General features: G+C 43.6%; 1 protein-coding gene across 2 annotated transcripts; it reads left to right on the top strand.

Annotated features, from left to right (window-relative positions):
* The first annotated feature begins 1,559 nt into the window (after nt 1-1,559).
* On the top strand, nt 1,560-18,229 carry LOC311138046 (LETM1 domain-containing protein 1-like). 2 transcript variants are annotated; one of them, XM_084172693.1, is made up of 9 exons: nt 1,622-1,754; nt 1,949-2,024; nt 3,742-3,875; nt 4,182-4,297; nt 5,792-5,874; nt 10,205-10,391; nt 10,847-10,942; nt 15,822-15,918; nt 16,653-18,229. In XM_084172693.1, the coding sequence occupies exons 2-9, from the start codon at nt 1,987-1,989 to the stop codon at nt 16,757-16,759; spliced, it is 858 nt and encodes a 285-aa protein (XP_084028819.1). In that variant the 5' UTR covers nt 1,622-1,754; nt 1,949-1,986; the 3' UTR covers nt 16,760-18,229. The 2 variants fall into 2 exon arrangements, with proteins under 2 accessions (XP_084028820.1, XP_084028819.1); XM_084172694.1 differs by lacking the exon at nt 10,847-10,942 and having other exon boundaries at nt 1,560-1,754; nt 16,653-18,156.
* The last annotated feature ends 148 nt before the right edge of the window (nt 18,230-18,377 follow it).

Here is an 18,377-nt window from a genome sequence, read left to right on the forward strand (position 1 = left end):
GAGAGGGTAGGGGAGGTTGTTTACCGGGTGCAGCTTCCTCCCAGGGGGAGAAAGGTGACACTGCACCGGGACAGGTTAGCCCCATATAGAGGGGCCTCTTCTCCCCAAACCCCAGGAACCCCCACAATTCCCCTCTCTGGCAATGACATTCTCCAGGCACCCACCCCCAGGTGCCGCAGACAAGGCTCCAGACAGCCCACTCCCCCTGTGTCACCGCGTGGTTCCCCAGAGCCACAGACTGTATTACCCGTTCCCGCTTCCTTGTCCCCCATGTCCTTGCCTTCATCCCCTGGTTCCCAGAGGGGCACTCTGCGGCCATCACAGCCACGCAGGCAAAGGAGACCTCCGGGTCGCTTCAGAGACTTTGTTTGTTCCCTCGGGGACGAGGGACTTTGTGGTGGGGGGGCTGTGTAGCGACCCGCACAGACAGCTGTGTGTTATGTGTTAGGCTAGTAGATGGTTGTGTTGTACCTACCAGTACCCAGTGTTCGCGGGGTCCGACATGTCAATCAACCTGCTATCTGCCAATCACGGGAATGCCTGGAATGTTCTGATGCCGGGCATCCTGGCGGTTGGCGGAGTGGCGTGGAGGGGGGTTGGGCAGGGGGATGGAGCATTGGAAGTTAAGACCAGGTTTAGCTTTTGTTCTCTCTCTTTTTACGTCTGGGCTTCACAAGAGAAGGTCACGATTGGCTTGTGGGTTATCTTTCATTTATTTGGCGTGGGCTACGGCCAAACAGTAGCCTGTGTAAAGTTGGTTTAATAAACCGTCCATTCGTAAACTCAATCCTCTGTCTGGACAGTTGTTCTTTTATGATCTAGTCAGGTCATTACAATATTATTAAGATTTCTGAGTGTAGTATACACAACTATATAAACTATTACACACATTATGGTAATCGTTCCAGCCAATGGAAGTGGTATTTGATCCCTGGTCTCTTGCACTTGCACGCACGGCAACAGTTTCATTAACTCACCCTGCAAATCCCACCATGGCGCTGTACAAGAGAAAGGTCCAATGCTGTGTAACAACGATAATACGATGCAGTTATCCATTCAAATGGGTCTCCACATACACCCCAATGTTAGCCTACTCAAGTCTAAGGTACTGAATAACTCGAACATTATCTGAATATTATTGAAAGATGGCTAGTAGCCTACTCGAAATGCTTTGTCGGTCATTCATTAGGTACACCTAGGGCTAGTCATCCTCTGAACCAGTATCTGGGCAGAGGAGGAGACGATGAATATGTAGCCTAGGCAGCGGATAGTTAGTGCATGGGCGCTAGACCTGCACTATCGGCTGCCTAGGCAAATGAATATGATGAGTCCCATCCCTAGCCCAGAAGCTACCATATATATTTTGCCATTAGACAGCACTGCATGCGTTATGTCAAAATACGTTCGTTACTCACCAAATATGGAGTTTCGCTGAGCAACTATCGTAATTTACTGCCGTCCAGCCCGGTATGTACTTCCAAAAAAGTTTTAAATAAAAGTTTACAAGCAACCGAAAAAATATATTGTCTGGAAATAATTGTTTTTGACCAAGTGCGCATGCGCCAAATCTACCTATTCTGCGCGTGGCAGTAGTGGATTTCACGTATGTGCACTTGTTCAAAAACAATAGTTTCTTTCCAGACAATAAATGTTTCGGTTGCTTGTACATTTTTATTTTGACCTTTTTATTGGAAGTACATACCGGGCTGGACGGCAGTAAATTACGATCGTTGCTCAGCGAAACTCCATATTTGGTGAGTAACGAACGTATTTTGACATAACGATTGCAGTGCTTGCTGTCTAATGGCAAAAATATATATGGTAGCTTCTGAGCTAGAGAGGGGACTCGTCATATTCATTATCCTAGGCAGCCGATAGTGCTGGCGCTAGATCTGCACTAACTATCCGCTGCCTAGGCTACATATTCATAATCTCTTCCTCTGTCCAGGTACTGCTTCAGAGGATGACTAGCCCAAGAAGGACTGAATGACCGACAAAAGCAGTTCAGCAAAATTCCATATTTGGTGTGTAACGAATGTATTTTGATATTATAACGCATACAGAGCTGTCTAGTGGGAAAATGTATGGTAGCTTTCTGGGCTAGAGAGGGGACTAGTCATATTAATCGTCTCCTCCTTTGTCCAGATACTACTGGTTCAGTCATTCTCATGTTGCAAGCACGAAATAAAAAATGTATAATTGGCATGCTGCCTACTCTAATCTAAAACCCTTTCAATGAAAGAAAATACATTTGCTTCCTGTAACGTTACTTTGCATCCCAGAACATTTTGTGATACAGGCCATTTATGTCGTGGTCGGGTGCACTCGAGAGAACAAAGATCACATACAGTCACCGGCCAGTTTATTAGGTACACCCATTTAGTATCGGGTCGGATCCCCCTTTGCCTCAAGAACAGTCTGAATTCTTCGGGGCATGGATTCTACAAGGTGTCGGAAACGTTCCACAGGATGTTGGTCAATGCTGACTTGATGGCGGGACATTCATGCTGCGAACAGCCCATTCCATCTCATCCCAAAGATGCTCTATTGGGTTTGGCATATACGCAGTGGCATTCAATCGTTGCTCAGTTGGTATCAAGGGACCTAACATGTGCCAGGAAAACATTCCCCACACCACTACATCAGCCTGTACCGTTGACACCAGGCAGGATGGGTCCATGGACTGATGCTGCTTACGCCAAATCCTGACTCAACAGGAACTGGGATTCGTCGGACCAGACAATGTTTTTCCACTCCTCAATTGTCCAGTGTTGGTGATCGCGTGCCCACTGGAGTCACTTCTTGTTGTTAGCTGATAGGAGTGGAACCTAGTGTGGTCGTCTGCTGCAATAGCCCATCCGTGACAATCGACAAGTTGTGCGTTCTGAGATGCCGTTCTGCACACCACTGTTGTACTGCGCCGTTATTTGTATGTTTGTGGCCCACCTGTTAGCTTGCACGATTCTTGTTATTCTCCTTGGACCTCTCAACGAGCTGTTTTCACCCACAGGACTGCCGCTGACTGTATTTTTTCATTTTTATTTTTTTACCATTCTCAGTAAACCCTAGACACTCCTGCGTGAAAAGCCGCACTGATGATCTTACCACGTTCAAAGTAGCTTAGGTCACTTGTTTTGCCTATTCGAAACGTTCAATCGAAAAGTAACTGGATGCCTCGATGCCTGTCTGTCTGCTTTATATAGCAAGCCACAGTTACGTGACTCACTTTGTAGGAGTGATCAAAAATTTCATGAACGGGGCGGTGTACCTAATAAACTGTTAGGTGAGTGTATATGTCAGCAAAGTAATCATGTTTCACAACATAACACCACATTCAAAGTGTTCATGTTCTTACCTTGCTTAGGGGACAGTAGGCTAAGTCACAGTAGGCTATCAAAAGTGATTGCACAAATGCTGCATCCAGAGGTTATTGGGATTAACTGTCTCCATTTGTTTTCGGCCTATATAGAAACCTGTTCAATTAACTCTGAAGGCTTCTGTGGTGTCCCAACCTAAACTCTCTCCCTGTCTCCTAGCTCCGATTGTAACAATAATCTGTCATGAGCAATACTGCATGTTATTCTGTAAACATTCAAAATTGCCCATGACAGATCCTAGTTACAATAAGAGCTACCACATGCAACTACAAAACATTAACTGAGATACATACAAAAATACAATGAAACAAGCTAAATCTAATGTTTTTGTGTTGCTGAATCTGATATCCCCTCTCTTCTACAGCATATTATCCCGCAGGCACTATTCGTCATCTAAGGGCAGACTAGGCATATTTCAGAGAGCCAACGAGAGGTATGAGAAATTCCTCGAGCACCGATTCCCCCGCCTCTACATCCTTTACACCACCTTTGTGAAAGGTAAGTACCCCCTAACCACAACAACACCCTCTAATGCCTAACTGTCTACTTCTCATGGGCAGCTCCAGGGAGGCGCTAGATGGTGCTGAAGTAAAAATAGGTCTTGCACCCCCGATAAATACGTTTTCTATTACAAATCCTGGTGCAACTTCTCCAAAGCCAGTCTACAGCTGTAACATTTTCCTGTTGGATTTGGATAGCACTTATCCCGCTATATTGTATTAAGTGTATTTGTGTTGTCTTTCTTTGAGGCAATACCATGAAGCATTTTAACTAGTTTTGCAATTAGGTGTTTTTGTGTTGTAGGATTTTGGCTAATGGTACACGATGTGAGGGAAACAAGGAAGATAAGGATGAAAATGCTCACTCAAGATGTTTCACTCAAAGACCTGCCCTACCGCGAGATGGAGACCATCATTCTGGTCAGTGAGTCACACTTCCACCCTGGCAGCCAAACATTTTGTATGGTCAAAAGTAGTGAACTAAATAGGGAATAGGGTGCCATTTGGGATGCACCCATACATTACCAGTCAAAAAGTTTGGACACACCTACTCATGCAAGGTTTTTCTTTATTTTTAGTATTTTCTACATTGTAGAATAATAGTGAAGACATCAAAACTATGAAATAACACATTTAATGTATCATGTAGTAACCAAAAAATTGTTTAAAAAAAATTTGTTCTTCAAAGTAGCCACCCTTTGCCTTGATGACAGCTTTGCACACTCTTGGCATTCTCTCAACCAGCTTCACCTGGAATGCTTTTCCAACAATCTTGAAGGAGTTCCCACATATGCTGAGCACTTGTTGGCTGCTTTTCCTTCACTCTCCGGTCCAACTCATCCCAAACCATCTCAATTGGGTTGAGGTCGGGTGATTGGGGAGGCCAGATCATCTGATACAGCACTCCATCACTCTCCTTCTTGGTCAAATAACCCTTACACAGCCTGGAGGTGTGTTGGGTCATTGTCCTGTTGAAAAACAAATGATAGTCCCACTAAGCCCAAACCAGATGGGATGGCGTATCGCTGCAGAATGCTGTGGTAGCCATGCTGGTTAACTGTGCCTTCAATTCTAAATAAATCAGACAGTGTCACCAGCAAAGCACCATCACACCTCCTCCATGCTTCACGGTGGGAACCACACATGCAAAGATCATCCGTTCACCTACTCTGCGTCTCACAAAGACACGGCGGATGGAACCAAAAATCTCAAATTTGGACTCCTCAGACCAAACGACAGATTTCCACTGGTTTAATGTCCATTGTTCGTGTTTCTTGGCCCAAGCAAGTCTGTTCTTCATATTGGTGTCCTTTAGTAGTGGTTTCTTTGCAGCAATGCGACCATGAGGGCCTGATTCACACAATCTCCTCTGAACAGTTGATGTTGAGATGTAGGGATATCTTCTGTATACCACCCCTACCTTGTCACAACACAACTGATTGGCTCAAATGCATTAAGAAGGAAATACATTTCACAAATTAACTTTTAACAAGCCACACCTGTTAATTGGAATGCATTCCAGGTGACTACCTCATGAAGCTGGTTGAGAGAATGCCAAGAGTTTGCAAAGCTGTCATCAAGGCAAAGGGTGGCTACTTTGAAGAATCATAAATATAAAATATATGTTGATTTGTTTAACACTTTTTGGGTTACTACATGATTCCATATGTGTTATTTCATAGTTTTGATGTCTTCACTATTATTCTACAATGTAGAAAATAGTAAAAATAAAGAAAAACCTTTGAATGAGTAGGTGTGTCCAAACATTTGATTGGTACTGTACATTATGTGAAGCAGACACATTGTGGAGCCAGTTTATGACCACCCTATTCAAACTCTACAGCAGAGCACCTGATAAAATATGCAAACATAACGCTCTCTCTCTGTACCTCTTTCTCTCTCTTTTTTCCACAGTTTCACAAAGACTTGATCAAAGCCATTCCTCTGGTGATAATCTCTATCCCGCCTTTTGCCATTATTCTGGTCTTCACCCTTATGTGAGTTGTTTTGAATCAACCAGCCTGATATTGACAATATAAATCACCAGAGAGACTGATTTTAAAAGAGTGCACATTTTGTCATTTGTAGGGTAGTCATATGAACAGCATTCTTACATTTTTTTACATTTTAGTCATTTAGCAGACGCTCTTATCCAGAGCGACTTACAGTTAGTGCATACATTTTTCATACTGGCCCCCCCGTGGGAATTGAACCCACAACCCTGGCGTTGCAAGCGTCATGCTCTACCAACTGAGCTACACGGGACTACACTCATATGGAAAATGGACGGCCCCTTACTAGACGTCCGTGGGTAGGCCGACGGCCTCAGGTCGAGCGCCAAGGCCCGTTCTTCCGGGAAGTCACAAAAATAAAGTTTCCAGGACACTCGGTTTCCGAGATATAAATACAGTGGCTTGCGAAAGTATTCACACCCCTTCGCATTTTTCCTATTTTGTTGCCTTACAACCTGGAATTAAAATAGATTTGTTGCCGGGGTTGTATCATTTCATTTACACAACATGCCTACCACTTTGAAGATGCAAAATATATATTTTTTAATTTATATTATTTTTTATATATTAAAGGTCAAAAACGGTAATACAGCGCTAATTTTACTGCTGCACATCAAAGTACATAAACCTACGGTGTAAGGAAAAATAGAACCAGCCATTTAGCTATCGTAGTTTACGATTAATCGTACAACGTCCAATTCGTGATGCAAAAATGTTTTTGGGGGTAGAAAAAAGTTATAGATACAGTTGAGGCGTGTTGAGCTCTAGTTGATTTCTGTGAAGTTAAGTGCATTTTCATATTACAAATGGACAGCCCCGTGTACTTCAAGTATTATTTTGAGACCCAAAGAACCACCCCATAAGCCCAGGACACAGAGACAGCACCCATAGAGACATGCTCTAGCCTGACAAGTGCTCACACTGCCCAACAGACTTCCGAGAAACTCACACACACAGCCAAGATGGAGTGACACAGTGTGGGGCTTACAGACGCACAGAGCCTGCAATAGTTACCTGCGTTCGAACCATCAAAGAACCGTCAGACCTAGATCTCTGGAACTTTAAAAACCTGTTCTAGAGTTTGTCGGTACTGCACAGTGAGTTATGTGGCTCTAGGAGGTTCTCCGGCCGAGAAACAGCCTTGTCCATTTGCAATATATTTAATTCATTTTTAACATCACAAAAATGATGACATTTAGAAAAGTCCCAGAATCACAAGACTAGGTGCATTGAAACCGCCTCGGCCCATAGAAATGGACCCTACACGTTTCTGCCCGATAGCTCGTTCAGGGACCCCGTAGCAACCGCTGAAATAAGTGCATTTTCAGCACTAATTAAGGTCGCTGCTCGGGTTCCGAATGAACTATCAAGCCGAAACTGGAATTCAGGTTCGCCTCAGCTAGGCCTGCACATAATGAACTGGACCCGCAGCTCGAATGTAACTGCGTGTTTTACGTTTTGTAATGGTTTTAACAGAAGGCGCTATGAATTTTGGGCCGGCTCTGACATATGTGATGGTTGGCTTCTAAACGGGTTGGACAAAGTGAGTTTGGTGTCAGTATGATATCTTACTGACTGATGGCTGACTTGATGGCTGACTGTCCAATTGCAGTATAATATATTGGCATTGTCCATATGTTATATTGCTAATGGACAGTGTCCATTACCCATTTGTTTAAACAGGGAGTTACCATCACCAAATGGACAGGATAAAATCATCACTGAACGGCAAACAAACGGCATCACTATAGTCTCTAGGCTGTTCTCAGTTCAACGAGGTGACCCACTTGACCGTAGCTTGCTCGGTCTGACCGTAGCGACTGTGCAAAAAATTAAGCCTGACTCGTAGTGATTTCAACATGCTTTTCACATATTACGGCCTCTGTGTCACAAAGAGACACGCTGGGGTCATCGGGGGGAGGTTGGGGTGGACAATTCACACAGTTCTTCGAGCTGCGCTCGGCAGTTCATGTAGTTTGACCCATCCGAGTTGTTCCCTTAGGATAACATTGGATTACAGGTTATGCTCTAACTTTGCTTCTGTGCATGCAATTTGCAAAGTGCCTTTTGCCATGTGTTCAGGGTCACCGGTAGCTCAAGAGATATCAATATGAATAGAGTACATGGTCCCCTTCATATCCTAAACGGAAAGTATGAACTTGTAATATATCAAATGGCAAATGCCATTGTAACATATTGCAATTGGACAGCAATCAAGTCAGCCATCTCATTGCTTAAAATCATCATAAACAATCAAAGGACAGCACATTTGAATTGTATTTGTACAGTAGAGTGTCTCAGTAGGGACTTTATTAGTTTAAACCCTTTAACTGCATGTCCAATTCGTGATGGTAAATGCCCATTGTAATATATTGCTAATGGACACTGTCCATTTCCAATATGTTTAAGCAATGATTTACCATCACCAAATGGACAGGCTGAAATCAACACCAACGAGCGAGGGAGAGGAACCACTATCACTGCTAGACCATCCCGAGTTCAACGAGCCAGACAATTGGGCATTTCAGCAATGTAACAGCATGTCCAATTCGTGATGGTAAATGCCTATTGTAATATATTGCTAATGGACAGTGTCCATTACACATAATACATTGCCAGTCTTAACATGTTATGATGGACACTGTCCATTTCTAATATATTTAAGCAGTGATTTACCATCACCAAATGGACAGGCTGAAATTAACACCCAAGAGTGTAGGAGAGGAAACACTATGTCTGTTTGACTCATACTTTTTCTCCATTGGCAATAAATTACTCTGCTAATTGGACAGTCGATTACACATAATACATGCCAGTCTTAACATGTTATACTGCAATTGGACAGTGTCCATTGCCAATGTACACTACCATTCAAAAGTTTGGGGTCACTTAGAAATGTCCTTGTTTTCGAAAGAAAAGCAATTTTTTTGTCAATTAAAATAACATCAAATTGATCAGAAATACAGTATAGACATTGTTAATGTTGTAAATGGCTATTGTAGCTGTAAACGGCTGGTTTTTAATGGAATATCTACATAGGCGTACAGAGGCCCATTATCAGCAACCATCAGTCCTGTGTTCCAATGGCACGTTGTTGGCTAATCCAAGTTGATCATTTTAAAAGGCTAATTGATCATTAGAAAACCCTTTTGCAATTATGTTAGCACAGCTGAAAACTGTTGTGCTAATTAAAGAAGCAATAAAACTGGCCTTCTTGAGACTAGTTGAGTATCTCGAGCACCACAATCAGCAATTGTGGGTTCGATGGTAGGCTCCAAATGGCCAGAAACAAAGAACTGTCTTCTGAAACTCGTCAGTCTATTCTTGTTCTGAGAAATTAAGGCTACTCCATGTGAGAAAGTGCCAAGAAACTAAAGATCTCATACAACGCTGTGTACTACTCCCTTCACAGAACAGCGCAAACTGGCTCTAACCAGAATAGAAAGAGGAGTGGGAGGCCCCGGTGCACAACTGAGCAAGAGGACCTCTCGCATAAAATAAGACAAATCTATATCCATACGGGTCTTTAGTAATGTATAATTGAGACAAAATTGAATTTTTTTCAAAACACGGTCCAAAACGCACTTTCTGTAATTGGTAATTTCACCCTTGAGATTTGACTTTGTTGTCCATTTGCAATATACTTTCTGATGGTGGTGTGCGCTCACCCCCCTTAGGATTTTTGAATTATTACACTGGCATTTGCCATATACCATTTGCAATATGTTTTGCCCCATTTACCGTCCATTTGAGTGGTATTTGCAATTGTGTATATTTTTTGCCCAATGGCAATAAATTGCCATTCATTTTTGTCCATTAGGCCTATGCTTTCCCTTACCCCATGATAATTACCAGATGTTCGTGGAGAGACTTGTAACAGAGTGTATATATAGAGAGAGTGGATCTTTGTTCTGGAGTTAGGAAGTTGGTAGAGGCAAAGCTCTGTCCTTGTGTTATAACTATCCATGTTACCATATTAAATATATTGTATGAACTCCCCATCAAAAATGTCTAAGTACATCCTTATATTCATAATCACTTGATACCCTAGAAACCCATAACACCTGGTGATAATCTGTATCCTGCCTTTTGTCATTTTTCTGGTCTTCAGCCTTATGTGAGTTGTTTTGTATCAACCAGCCTGATATTGACAATATAAATCACCAGAGAGACTGATTTTAAAAGAGTGCAAATGTAGTCATTTGTAGGGTAGTCATGCATGCTTTCAAAATGCCAAGTTTTGTTGGGTTATTGAATGAATGGTAAATGATGGTTTACCTCTAATCTGATATGTGTCCTCTCCTCTCATTGGTAGGTGCCTGTTCCCTCGGCAGCTCCTGATTCATCACCTGTGGACTCCGCAGCAGCAGCAGGACTTCCAGAGGCTGTACCACGAGCAGCGATGCCGACACCGTGAGAACATCCTGAAGGGCGTGGCCTGGTCGATAGCTCACATAAAAGAGTGGACCCTCCGCAGCCACCTGCTCACCCTCATCAGCAAGGTTCCTCACTTAGCCCTTTGAACTCTGAGCATGTTTATTAATTGAACAGTGACATTTCAGAGAGATGCCATGCATTTATTATGTTTTAGACATATAGGTAATGATTCATCACCATTTTGAAATGAATAGCCAAAGACTGTCAGTGCATGTTGATAGAACAGTTCTCTTACCGTACATCTGAGGATGATCCCGGCATTGCAATTCTGCATTTACTAATTATCATTACATAGATGTTCAGTGAGAAACTGTGTGTTAATGAATAAAGGGAAAGGTCCACACCCATATCATGCTGATAATATAGTGTGTTGACTTCCCACACCAGGGGTTGGTTGAGGCCTTTTCTGTTATGAAAGATTTTTGTGTGTGTCTGGAGAATGCAGTTTAACCTGTCCTGCCTGGTCCAGTTGGGGTGTGTCTGCAGAATGCGAGGGTTGATTCAAATGTTTGTTGTGCAGCGTGGGGCTCACCCCAGTGTGAAAGACATCAATGCAGTGAGGTGCATGTTCTCCGGACAACCACTGGGAATATCAGGCATGGCTTCGGGTCACATGGTAAGGATTTTAGGTGTATATTACAGAGCGGTCCTCTGCTTGTAAAGAGCATTTCGTTTTGTTATGCAATTCTGTTTTCTTTGAAACTTGAAGGAGAGAGCAGACTGGGAGGTTGAGAGTCAAAGGGTCATACCTGTATAGACATTGTTTTGTTTTGTCTGTGTGAAACATAAGACCAAAACATCTGCTTCATGTTTTTTTGACTTAGTGATTTGTTTGGGGATTCAATTCACATGGATAACTCATCTGACTGGTGTCTTTCTCAATCTTTCTCTTTGTCTCGCCACCTCCCTTTCTTTCCTACTCTCTCTTTTCCCCCACACTCCCTCCCTTCCTTACCCCCTTCCTATCTTCTCCCTCTCTCTCCTGTCCTCCTCTAATTCCCTTGTTCCCACTCTGAGGCTGCTGTGCTCCCACCTCTTGCTGAACCCCTGGTTCACGGGGTTCGTGCTCTTGCGCCGACTGAGGGCCAAAGCCCTGGACCTGTTTTACTTGGATCAGGCTCTGGACACACTAGGACAGGGCCAGCTCACTGACACAGAGATCAGAGAGGTCAGCTTCCCCACCAATATAATCCCATCTCAAGACTGCCATTTATAGTAGGTCCGGGATTATACCAGTATCGCAATATTTTTTTCATGGCAAAAATGAAAACATTACATTTACATCATTTAGCAGACGCTCTTATCCAGAGCGACTTACAAATTGGTGCATTCAATTTATGATAGCCTTGTGGGGGGTGGGGAAGGGGGTAGAAGGATTACTTTATACTATTCCAGGTATTCCACCATTGGGGTGCCAGAGCAGTTCCGTAGGCAAGCACCATGGTCTTGTAGTAGATGCGAGCCTCAACTGGAATCCAGTGGAGTGTGCGGAGGAGCGGGGTGACATGAGAGAACTTGGGAAGGTTGAACACCAGACGGGCTGCAGCGTTCTGGATAAGTTGTAGGGGTTTAATGGCACAGGCAGGGAGCCCAGCCAACAGCGAGTTGCAGTAATCCAGACGGGAGATGACAAGTGCCTGGCTTAGGACCTGTGCCGCTAGCTGTGTAAGGTAGGGTCGTACTCTGAGAATGTTGTAGAGCATGAACCTGCAGGATCAGGTCACCGCTTTGATGTTGGCGGAGAACGACAGGGTGTTGTCCAGGGTCACGCCAAGGTTCTTTGCACTCTGGGAGGAGGACTCAATGGAGTTGTCAACCGTGATTGCGAGATCATGGAGCGGGCAGTCCTTCCCCGGGAGGAAGAGCAGCTCCGTCTTGCCGAGGTTCAGCTTGAGGTGGTGATCCGACATCCACACTGATATGTCTGCCAGACATGCAGAGATGCGATTCGCCACCTGGTTATCAGAAGGGGCAAAGGAGAAAATGAATTGTGTGTCGTCTGCATAGCAATGATAGGAGAGACCATGTGAGGATATGACAGAGCCAAGTGACTAGGAGAGGGCCTAGAACTGAGCCCTGGGGGACACCAGTGGTGAGAGCACGTGGTGCGCAGACAGATTCTCGCCACGCCACCTGGTAGGAGCGACCTGTCAGGTAGGACGCAATCCAAGAGTGAGCAGCGCCGGAGATGCCCAACTCGGAGAGGGTGGAGAGGAGGATCTGATGGTCCACAGTATCAAAGGCAGCAGATAGGTCTAGAAGGATAAGAGCAGAGGAGAGAGAGTTAGCTTTAGCAGTGCGGAGAGCCTCCAAGACACAGAGAAGAGCAGTCTCAGTTGAATGACCAGTCTTGAAACCTGACTGGTTTGGATCAAGAAGGTCATTCGGAGAGAGATAGCAGGAGAGTTGGCTAGAGACGGCACGCTCAAGAGATTTGGAGAGAAAAGAATGAAGGGATACTGGTCTGTAGTTGTTGACATCGGAGGGATCGAGGGTAGGTTTTTTGAGGAGGGGTGCAACTCTCGCTCTCTTGAAGATGGAAGGGACATGGCCAGCGGTCAAGGATGAGTTGATGAGCGAGGTGAGGTAAGGGAGAAGGTCTCCGGAAATGGTCTGGAAAAGAGAGGAGGGGATAGGGTCAAGCGGGCAGGTTATTGGGTGGCCGGCCGTCACAAGTGGCAAGATTTCATCTGGAGAGAGAGAGGAGAAAGAAGTCAAAGCATAGGGTAGGGCAGTGTGAGCAGGACCAGCGGTGTCATTTGACTTAATAAATGAGGATCGGATGTCGTCTACCTTCTTTTCAAAATGTTTGACGAAGTCATCCACAGAGAGGGAGGAGGGAGGGATAGGAGGAGGAGTATTCAGCAGGGAGTAGAAGGTGACAAAGAGCTTCCTAGGGTTAGAGGCAGAGGCTTGAAATTCAGAGTGGTAGAAAGTGGCTTTAGCAGCGGAAACAGAGGAAGAGAATGTAGAGAGAAGGGAGTGAAAAGATGACAGGTCCGCAGTGAGTCTAGTTTTCCTCCATTTCCGCTCGCCTGCCCGGAGCCCTCTTCTGTGAGCACGCAATGAGTCATCAAGCCACGGAGCAGGAGGGGAGGACCGAGCCGGCCGGGAGGATAGGGGACATAGAGAGTCAAAAGATGCAGAAAGGGAGGAGAGGAGGGTTGAGGCCGAATCAGGAGATCGGAGGGAGAAGGATTTAGCAGAGGGAAGAGATGATAGGATGGAAGAGGAGAGAGTAGCGGGAGAGAGAGAGCGAAGGTTGCGACGGCACATTACCAACTGAGTAGGGGCAGAGTGAGTAGTGTTGGAGGAGAGCGAGAGAGAAAAGGATAAAAAGTAGTGGTCGGAGACTTGGAGGGGAGTTACAGTGAGATTAGTAGAAGAACAGCATCTAGTAAAGATGAGGTCAAGCGTATTGCCTGCCTTGTGAGTAGGGAGGGACGGTGAGAGGGTGAGGTCAAAAGAGGAAAGGAGTGGAAAGAAGGAGGCAGAGAGAAATTAGTCAAAGGCAGACGTAGGGAGGTTAAAGTCAGCCAGAACTGTGAGGGGTGAGCCATCCTCAGGAAAGGAACTCATCAAGGCGTCAAGCTCATTGATGAACTTCCCAAGGGAACCTGGAGGGCGATAAATGACAAGGATGTTAAGCTTGAATGGGCTAGTGACTGTGACAGCATGGAATTCAAATGAGGAGATAGACAGAACATGAAGCAGACTAATCTCTTTGGTCCTTTAAAAACCTGCTGTATGTAAAATATTGTGTGCTTTAGCTTGGAAAATAAATAAATGTGACTCTGGATGACAACATAATGATGTTTGTTTCCAACATTAGGGCTGTTTTCCTAAAGAAGATACAGTGGGGGAAAAAAGTATTTAGTCAGCCACCAATTGTGCAAGTTCTCCCACTTAAAAAGATGAGAGAGGTCTGTAATTTTCATCATAGGTACACGTCAACTATGACAGACAAAATGAGGAAAAAAATCAAGAAAATCACATTGTAGAATTTTTTATGAATTTATTTGCAAATTATGATGGAACATAAGTATTTGGTCAATAACAAAAGTTTCTCAATACTTTGTTATATACCCTTTGTTGGCAATGACACAGGTCAAACGTTTTCTGTAAGTCTTCACAAGGTTTTCACAGACTTGCTGGTATTTTGGCCCATTCCTCCATGCAGATCTCCTCAAGAGCAGTGATGTTTTGGGGCTGTCGCTGGGCAACACGGACTTTCAACTCCCTCCAAAGATTTTCTATGGGGTTGAGATCTGGAGACTGGCTAGGCCACTCCAGGACCTTGAAATGCTTCTTACGAAGCCACTCCTTCGTTGCCCGGGCGGTGTGTTTGGGATCATTGTCATGCTGAAAGACCCAGCCAGGTTTCATCTTCAATGCCCTTGCTGATGGAAGGAGGTTTTCACTCAAAATCTCACGATACATGGCCCCATTCATTCTTTCCTTTACACGGATCAGTCGTCCTGGTCCCTTTGCAGAAAAACAGCCCCAAAGCATGATGTTTCCACCCCCATGCTTCACAGTAGGTATGGTGTTCTTTGGATGCAACTCAGCATTCTTTGTCCTCCAAACATGACGAGTTGAGTTTTTACCAAAAAGTTCTATTTTGGTTTCATCTGACCATATGACATTCTCCCAATCCTCTTCTGGATCATCCAAATGAACTCTAGCAAACTTCAGACGGGCCTGGACATGTACTGGCTTAAGCAGGGGGACACGTCTGGCACTGCAGGATTTGAGTCCCTGGCGGCGTAGTGTGTTACTGATGGTAGGCTTTGTTACTTTGGTCCCAGCTCTCTGCAGGTCATTCACTAGGTCCCCCCGTGTGGTTCTGGGATTTTTGCTCACCGTTCTTGTGATCATTTTGACCCCACGGGGTGAGATCTTGCGTGGAGCCCCAGATCGAGGGAGATTATCAGTGGTCTGACCAAATACTTATTTTCCACCATAATTTGCAAATAAATTCATAAAAAATCCTACAATGTGATTTTCTGTATTTTTTTTCTCAATTTGTCTGTCATAGTTGATGTGTACCTATCTATGATGAAAATTACAGGCCTCTCTCATCTTTTTAAGTGGGAGAACTTGCACAATTGGTGGCTGACTAAATACTTTTTTCCCCCACTGTATATTCAGTAGGTGTGGCCCAAGCATGAAGCAAACTCACAACTCAGGTGTAACTCCATGTTCTTAAAAAGCTAGCCATAGGCACTTCTAGCTGATGCTCAGTGTTTGGTAATGCACAAAAAATAAACATACATTATAATCTTCGGTAAGACAGAACTCTCGTAACAGAATAGCAAGACTGGCTTTTATGTCCTTTTAAGGAGTTTTTTTATGATGCAATTTCTTCATCTTATCTTAAGTATGAAAAATGTCTGCACTCACTAACTGTAAGTCACTCTGGATAAGAGCGTCTGCTAAATGACTCAAATGTAAATGTAAAATGTAAGTGATGTACTACTTCTCCACTTCCCCAGGCCTGCTACCTGTGGCGGCTCAATCCCAGCAGCCTCACCACTAGCCAGTGCCGAGAGTGGCTCCTCCAGTGGCTTCAGTTGTCCACCCACCTTACAGGTCTGACCTGTTTTACTTACAGGCATATTTGATAAAGTGCAAACCCCGCCCCACTGGCACTCAAGGCTGGCTGAAGGAAACACTAAAATGTTTGAAAGACTTCAAATTATATTTGAACCCAGGTCTATTTTATTCACATGGGATTGCTTGATGTCATATTTATCAGGGCTTGGTTCACAATGCCATTTGGCTCTGTACACTGTTTTTATCATAACACATCCTGACTTTCATAGTGCACATTTTATACAGCATTATGCTATTGATGTGGTATTTACTCAAAATGACATGGTAAATAGTTATTATACTGTAATTACATAATTATTACACTCTCTCTTCTAGGGGATTCATTTAAAGAGCATTATTATACTAGCACATTATTTTGGGTAGTTACAATGGTGTTGAATGCTTTGAAGTAGTCTATACCAGAATGTAGCCATGTAATTTCTCAATATCAGACAAATAACACCTGAAAATATACTTTATTTGTTAATATTGTTTTTATTTAATAGTGATAACTACTCCTACATCATTGATATTTAGAAGTATAACTGACACCGTATACTTCCACAGCTGGGGCTACGGCCTGGCAAGCTGTAAAAATGTAAATTATTGAATTTGACATGGATGTTAATTAATTCATTTCCAATTGTGTCACTTGTCAGTCATGCTCATGAATCTCAGATAGTATGCATTATTCTTGTCTTATGCTGCGTCCTCTTCTCTGTGCTTTCTAGAATCAGAGACCTCTCTACTGCTGCACAACATGGTCCTGCTCTCCATGACTACCCCAGCCCCTGACCAGAGGAAGAAAGCATGCAGCTGCAACCAAACTATTTGTTAAATTTATTCATTTGCTCTGACTACAAATTCTAATGGAACAGAAACCATTAATCTAATTTTCTTTGGACAGAGAGGGATAGAATTATACAAACTGTTCAATTGTTAACACTCCTGAGTGGCGCAGTGGTCTAAGGCACTGCATTGCAGTGCGAACTGTGCCACTAGAGATCCTGGTTCGGATCCTGGTTCGAATCCAGGCTCTGTCGCCGCCGGCCGCGACCGGGAGACTCATGGGCGGCGCACAATTGGCCCAGCGTCGTCCAGGGTAGGGGAGGGAATGGCCGGCAGGGATGTAGCTCAGTTGATAGAGCATGGCGTTTGCAACGCCAGGGTTGTGGGTTTGATTCCCACGGGGGGCCAGTATAAAAAAAAAAATATGTATTCACTAACTGTAAGTCGCTCTGGATAAGAGCGTCTGCTAAATGACTAAAATGTAAATGTTAACGTGGAGAATCAATGAGTCAGTGCATGGATGGCTTTGACTGTTACTGTGCTGTATGTCTTAATCCATTCCACTGTGCACACAAGTCATGAGACATCACACGTACGTACACACACAAGCTCTCTCACAATAGACTATTTTATCTGCTGCTGCACAGCAAGAGGAACCGTTGCATCAAGTCTGACACCAACAGGCTCTTGAACAGCTTCTATCCCCAAGCAATATGACTGATAAATAGCCTGTGTAGCTATTTTGTTAGCTATCTGAGTTAGCCTTGTATCTTTATTGACCTTTTATTTCAATCTTTGCACTGTCTCCATGCAAACTCAGTGCCCTATACACTCACACACACTCACTCCAACACACACACAAACACACACTCCATCATTTTCTTGCTCACACATAATATGCACATACATTTATACTGACTACACACCTGCACACCCACTCACATACAAGCTGCTGCTACTCTATTTATCTTATCCTTTTGCCTAGTCTCCCCTTACCCCTATACATATCTACCTCCATCACTCCAGTATCCTTGCACATGTAAATATGGTATTTGAACTGACTTTTTAAATATTTCCTGTATGTAGTATGCTTACTTACTTTATTGCGTATTTCTTATTCTTATGTCTCGTGTTTTTTTTCTAGCTATACATTGTTATTGATTATTGCTTCGTTGGGTTTTGAGTTTGCAAGAAAAGCATATCACTGTACTTGTAAAATTAACTTGAAACACACTTTTCCAAAATGTCCTGTTGTGGGGCTGTATGTGGAGTGGAGATAGAATGGGATATTTTGTAAGCGTCACTTCATTAGTTAACTACTTAACTTTGTAAGTATGGTGCGTTGTAAAATGATCAAGGGTCTGTCCGGTCAAAACACAAGTCTGTAAGGATATGTATTATATACCTTATTTTATTTTACATAAAAGCATACCACTGGAAACCATATTGCAACCAAAAGATGCAGGTTAATTTTTTGTTTTACCTATATAAAGGTTCTAATCATGGACCAAAAAAATCCTAAGAAATTGAGTGCTACTTCATGTGTATATGACACTATGAAATGTATAACCTTTTGTCTGCATCTGTGCTGATCAATCTGTCAACTTTAAATCCTTGATTCACGAACTAAGAGATCAACAGTGTTAAGTATTGCTCCAAAGCTCAGC

The sequence above is a fragment of the Coregonus lavaretus genome, assembly GCF_964263955.1.
Source record: "Coregonus lavaretus genome assembly, chromosome: 12".
Classification (NCBI taxonomy): domain Eukaryota; kingdom Metazoa; phylum Chordata; class Actinopteri; order Salmoniformes; family Salmonidae; genus Coregonus; species Coregonus lavaretus.

What these genes read in the sequence shown, in the direction of transcription:
- LOC311138046 (XM_084172693.1), top strand. Translation starts at nt 1,987, where the DNA reads ATGACCGACAAAAGCAGTTCAGCAAAATTCCATATTTG. An exon ending in TGCTCACCCTCATCAGCAAG is followed by an intron (nt 10,392 to 10,846) that starts GTTCCTCACTTA and finishes TTTGTTGTGCAG; the next exon opens with CGTGGGGCTCACCCCAGTGT. An exon ending in GTTGTCCACCCACCTTACAG is followed by an intron (nt 15,919 to 16,652) that starts GTCTGACCTGTT and finishes TGTGCTTTCTAG; the next exon opens with AATCAGAGACCTCTCTACTG.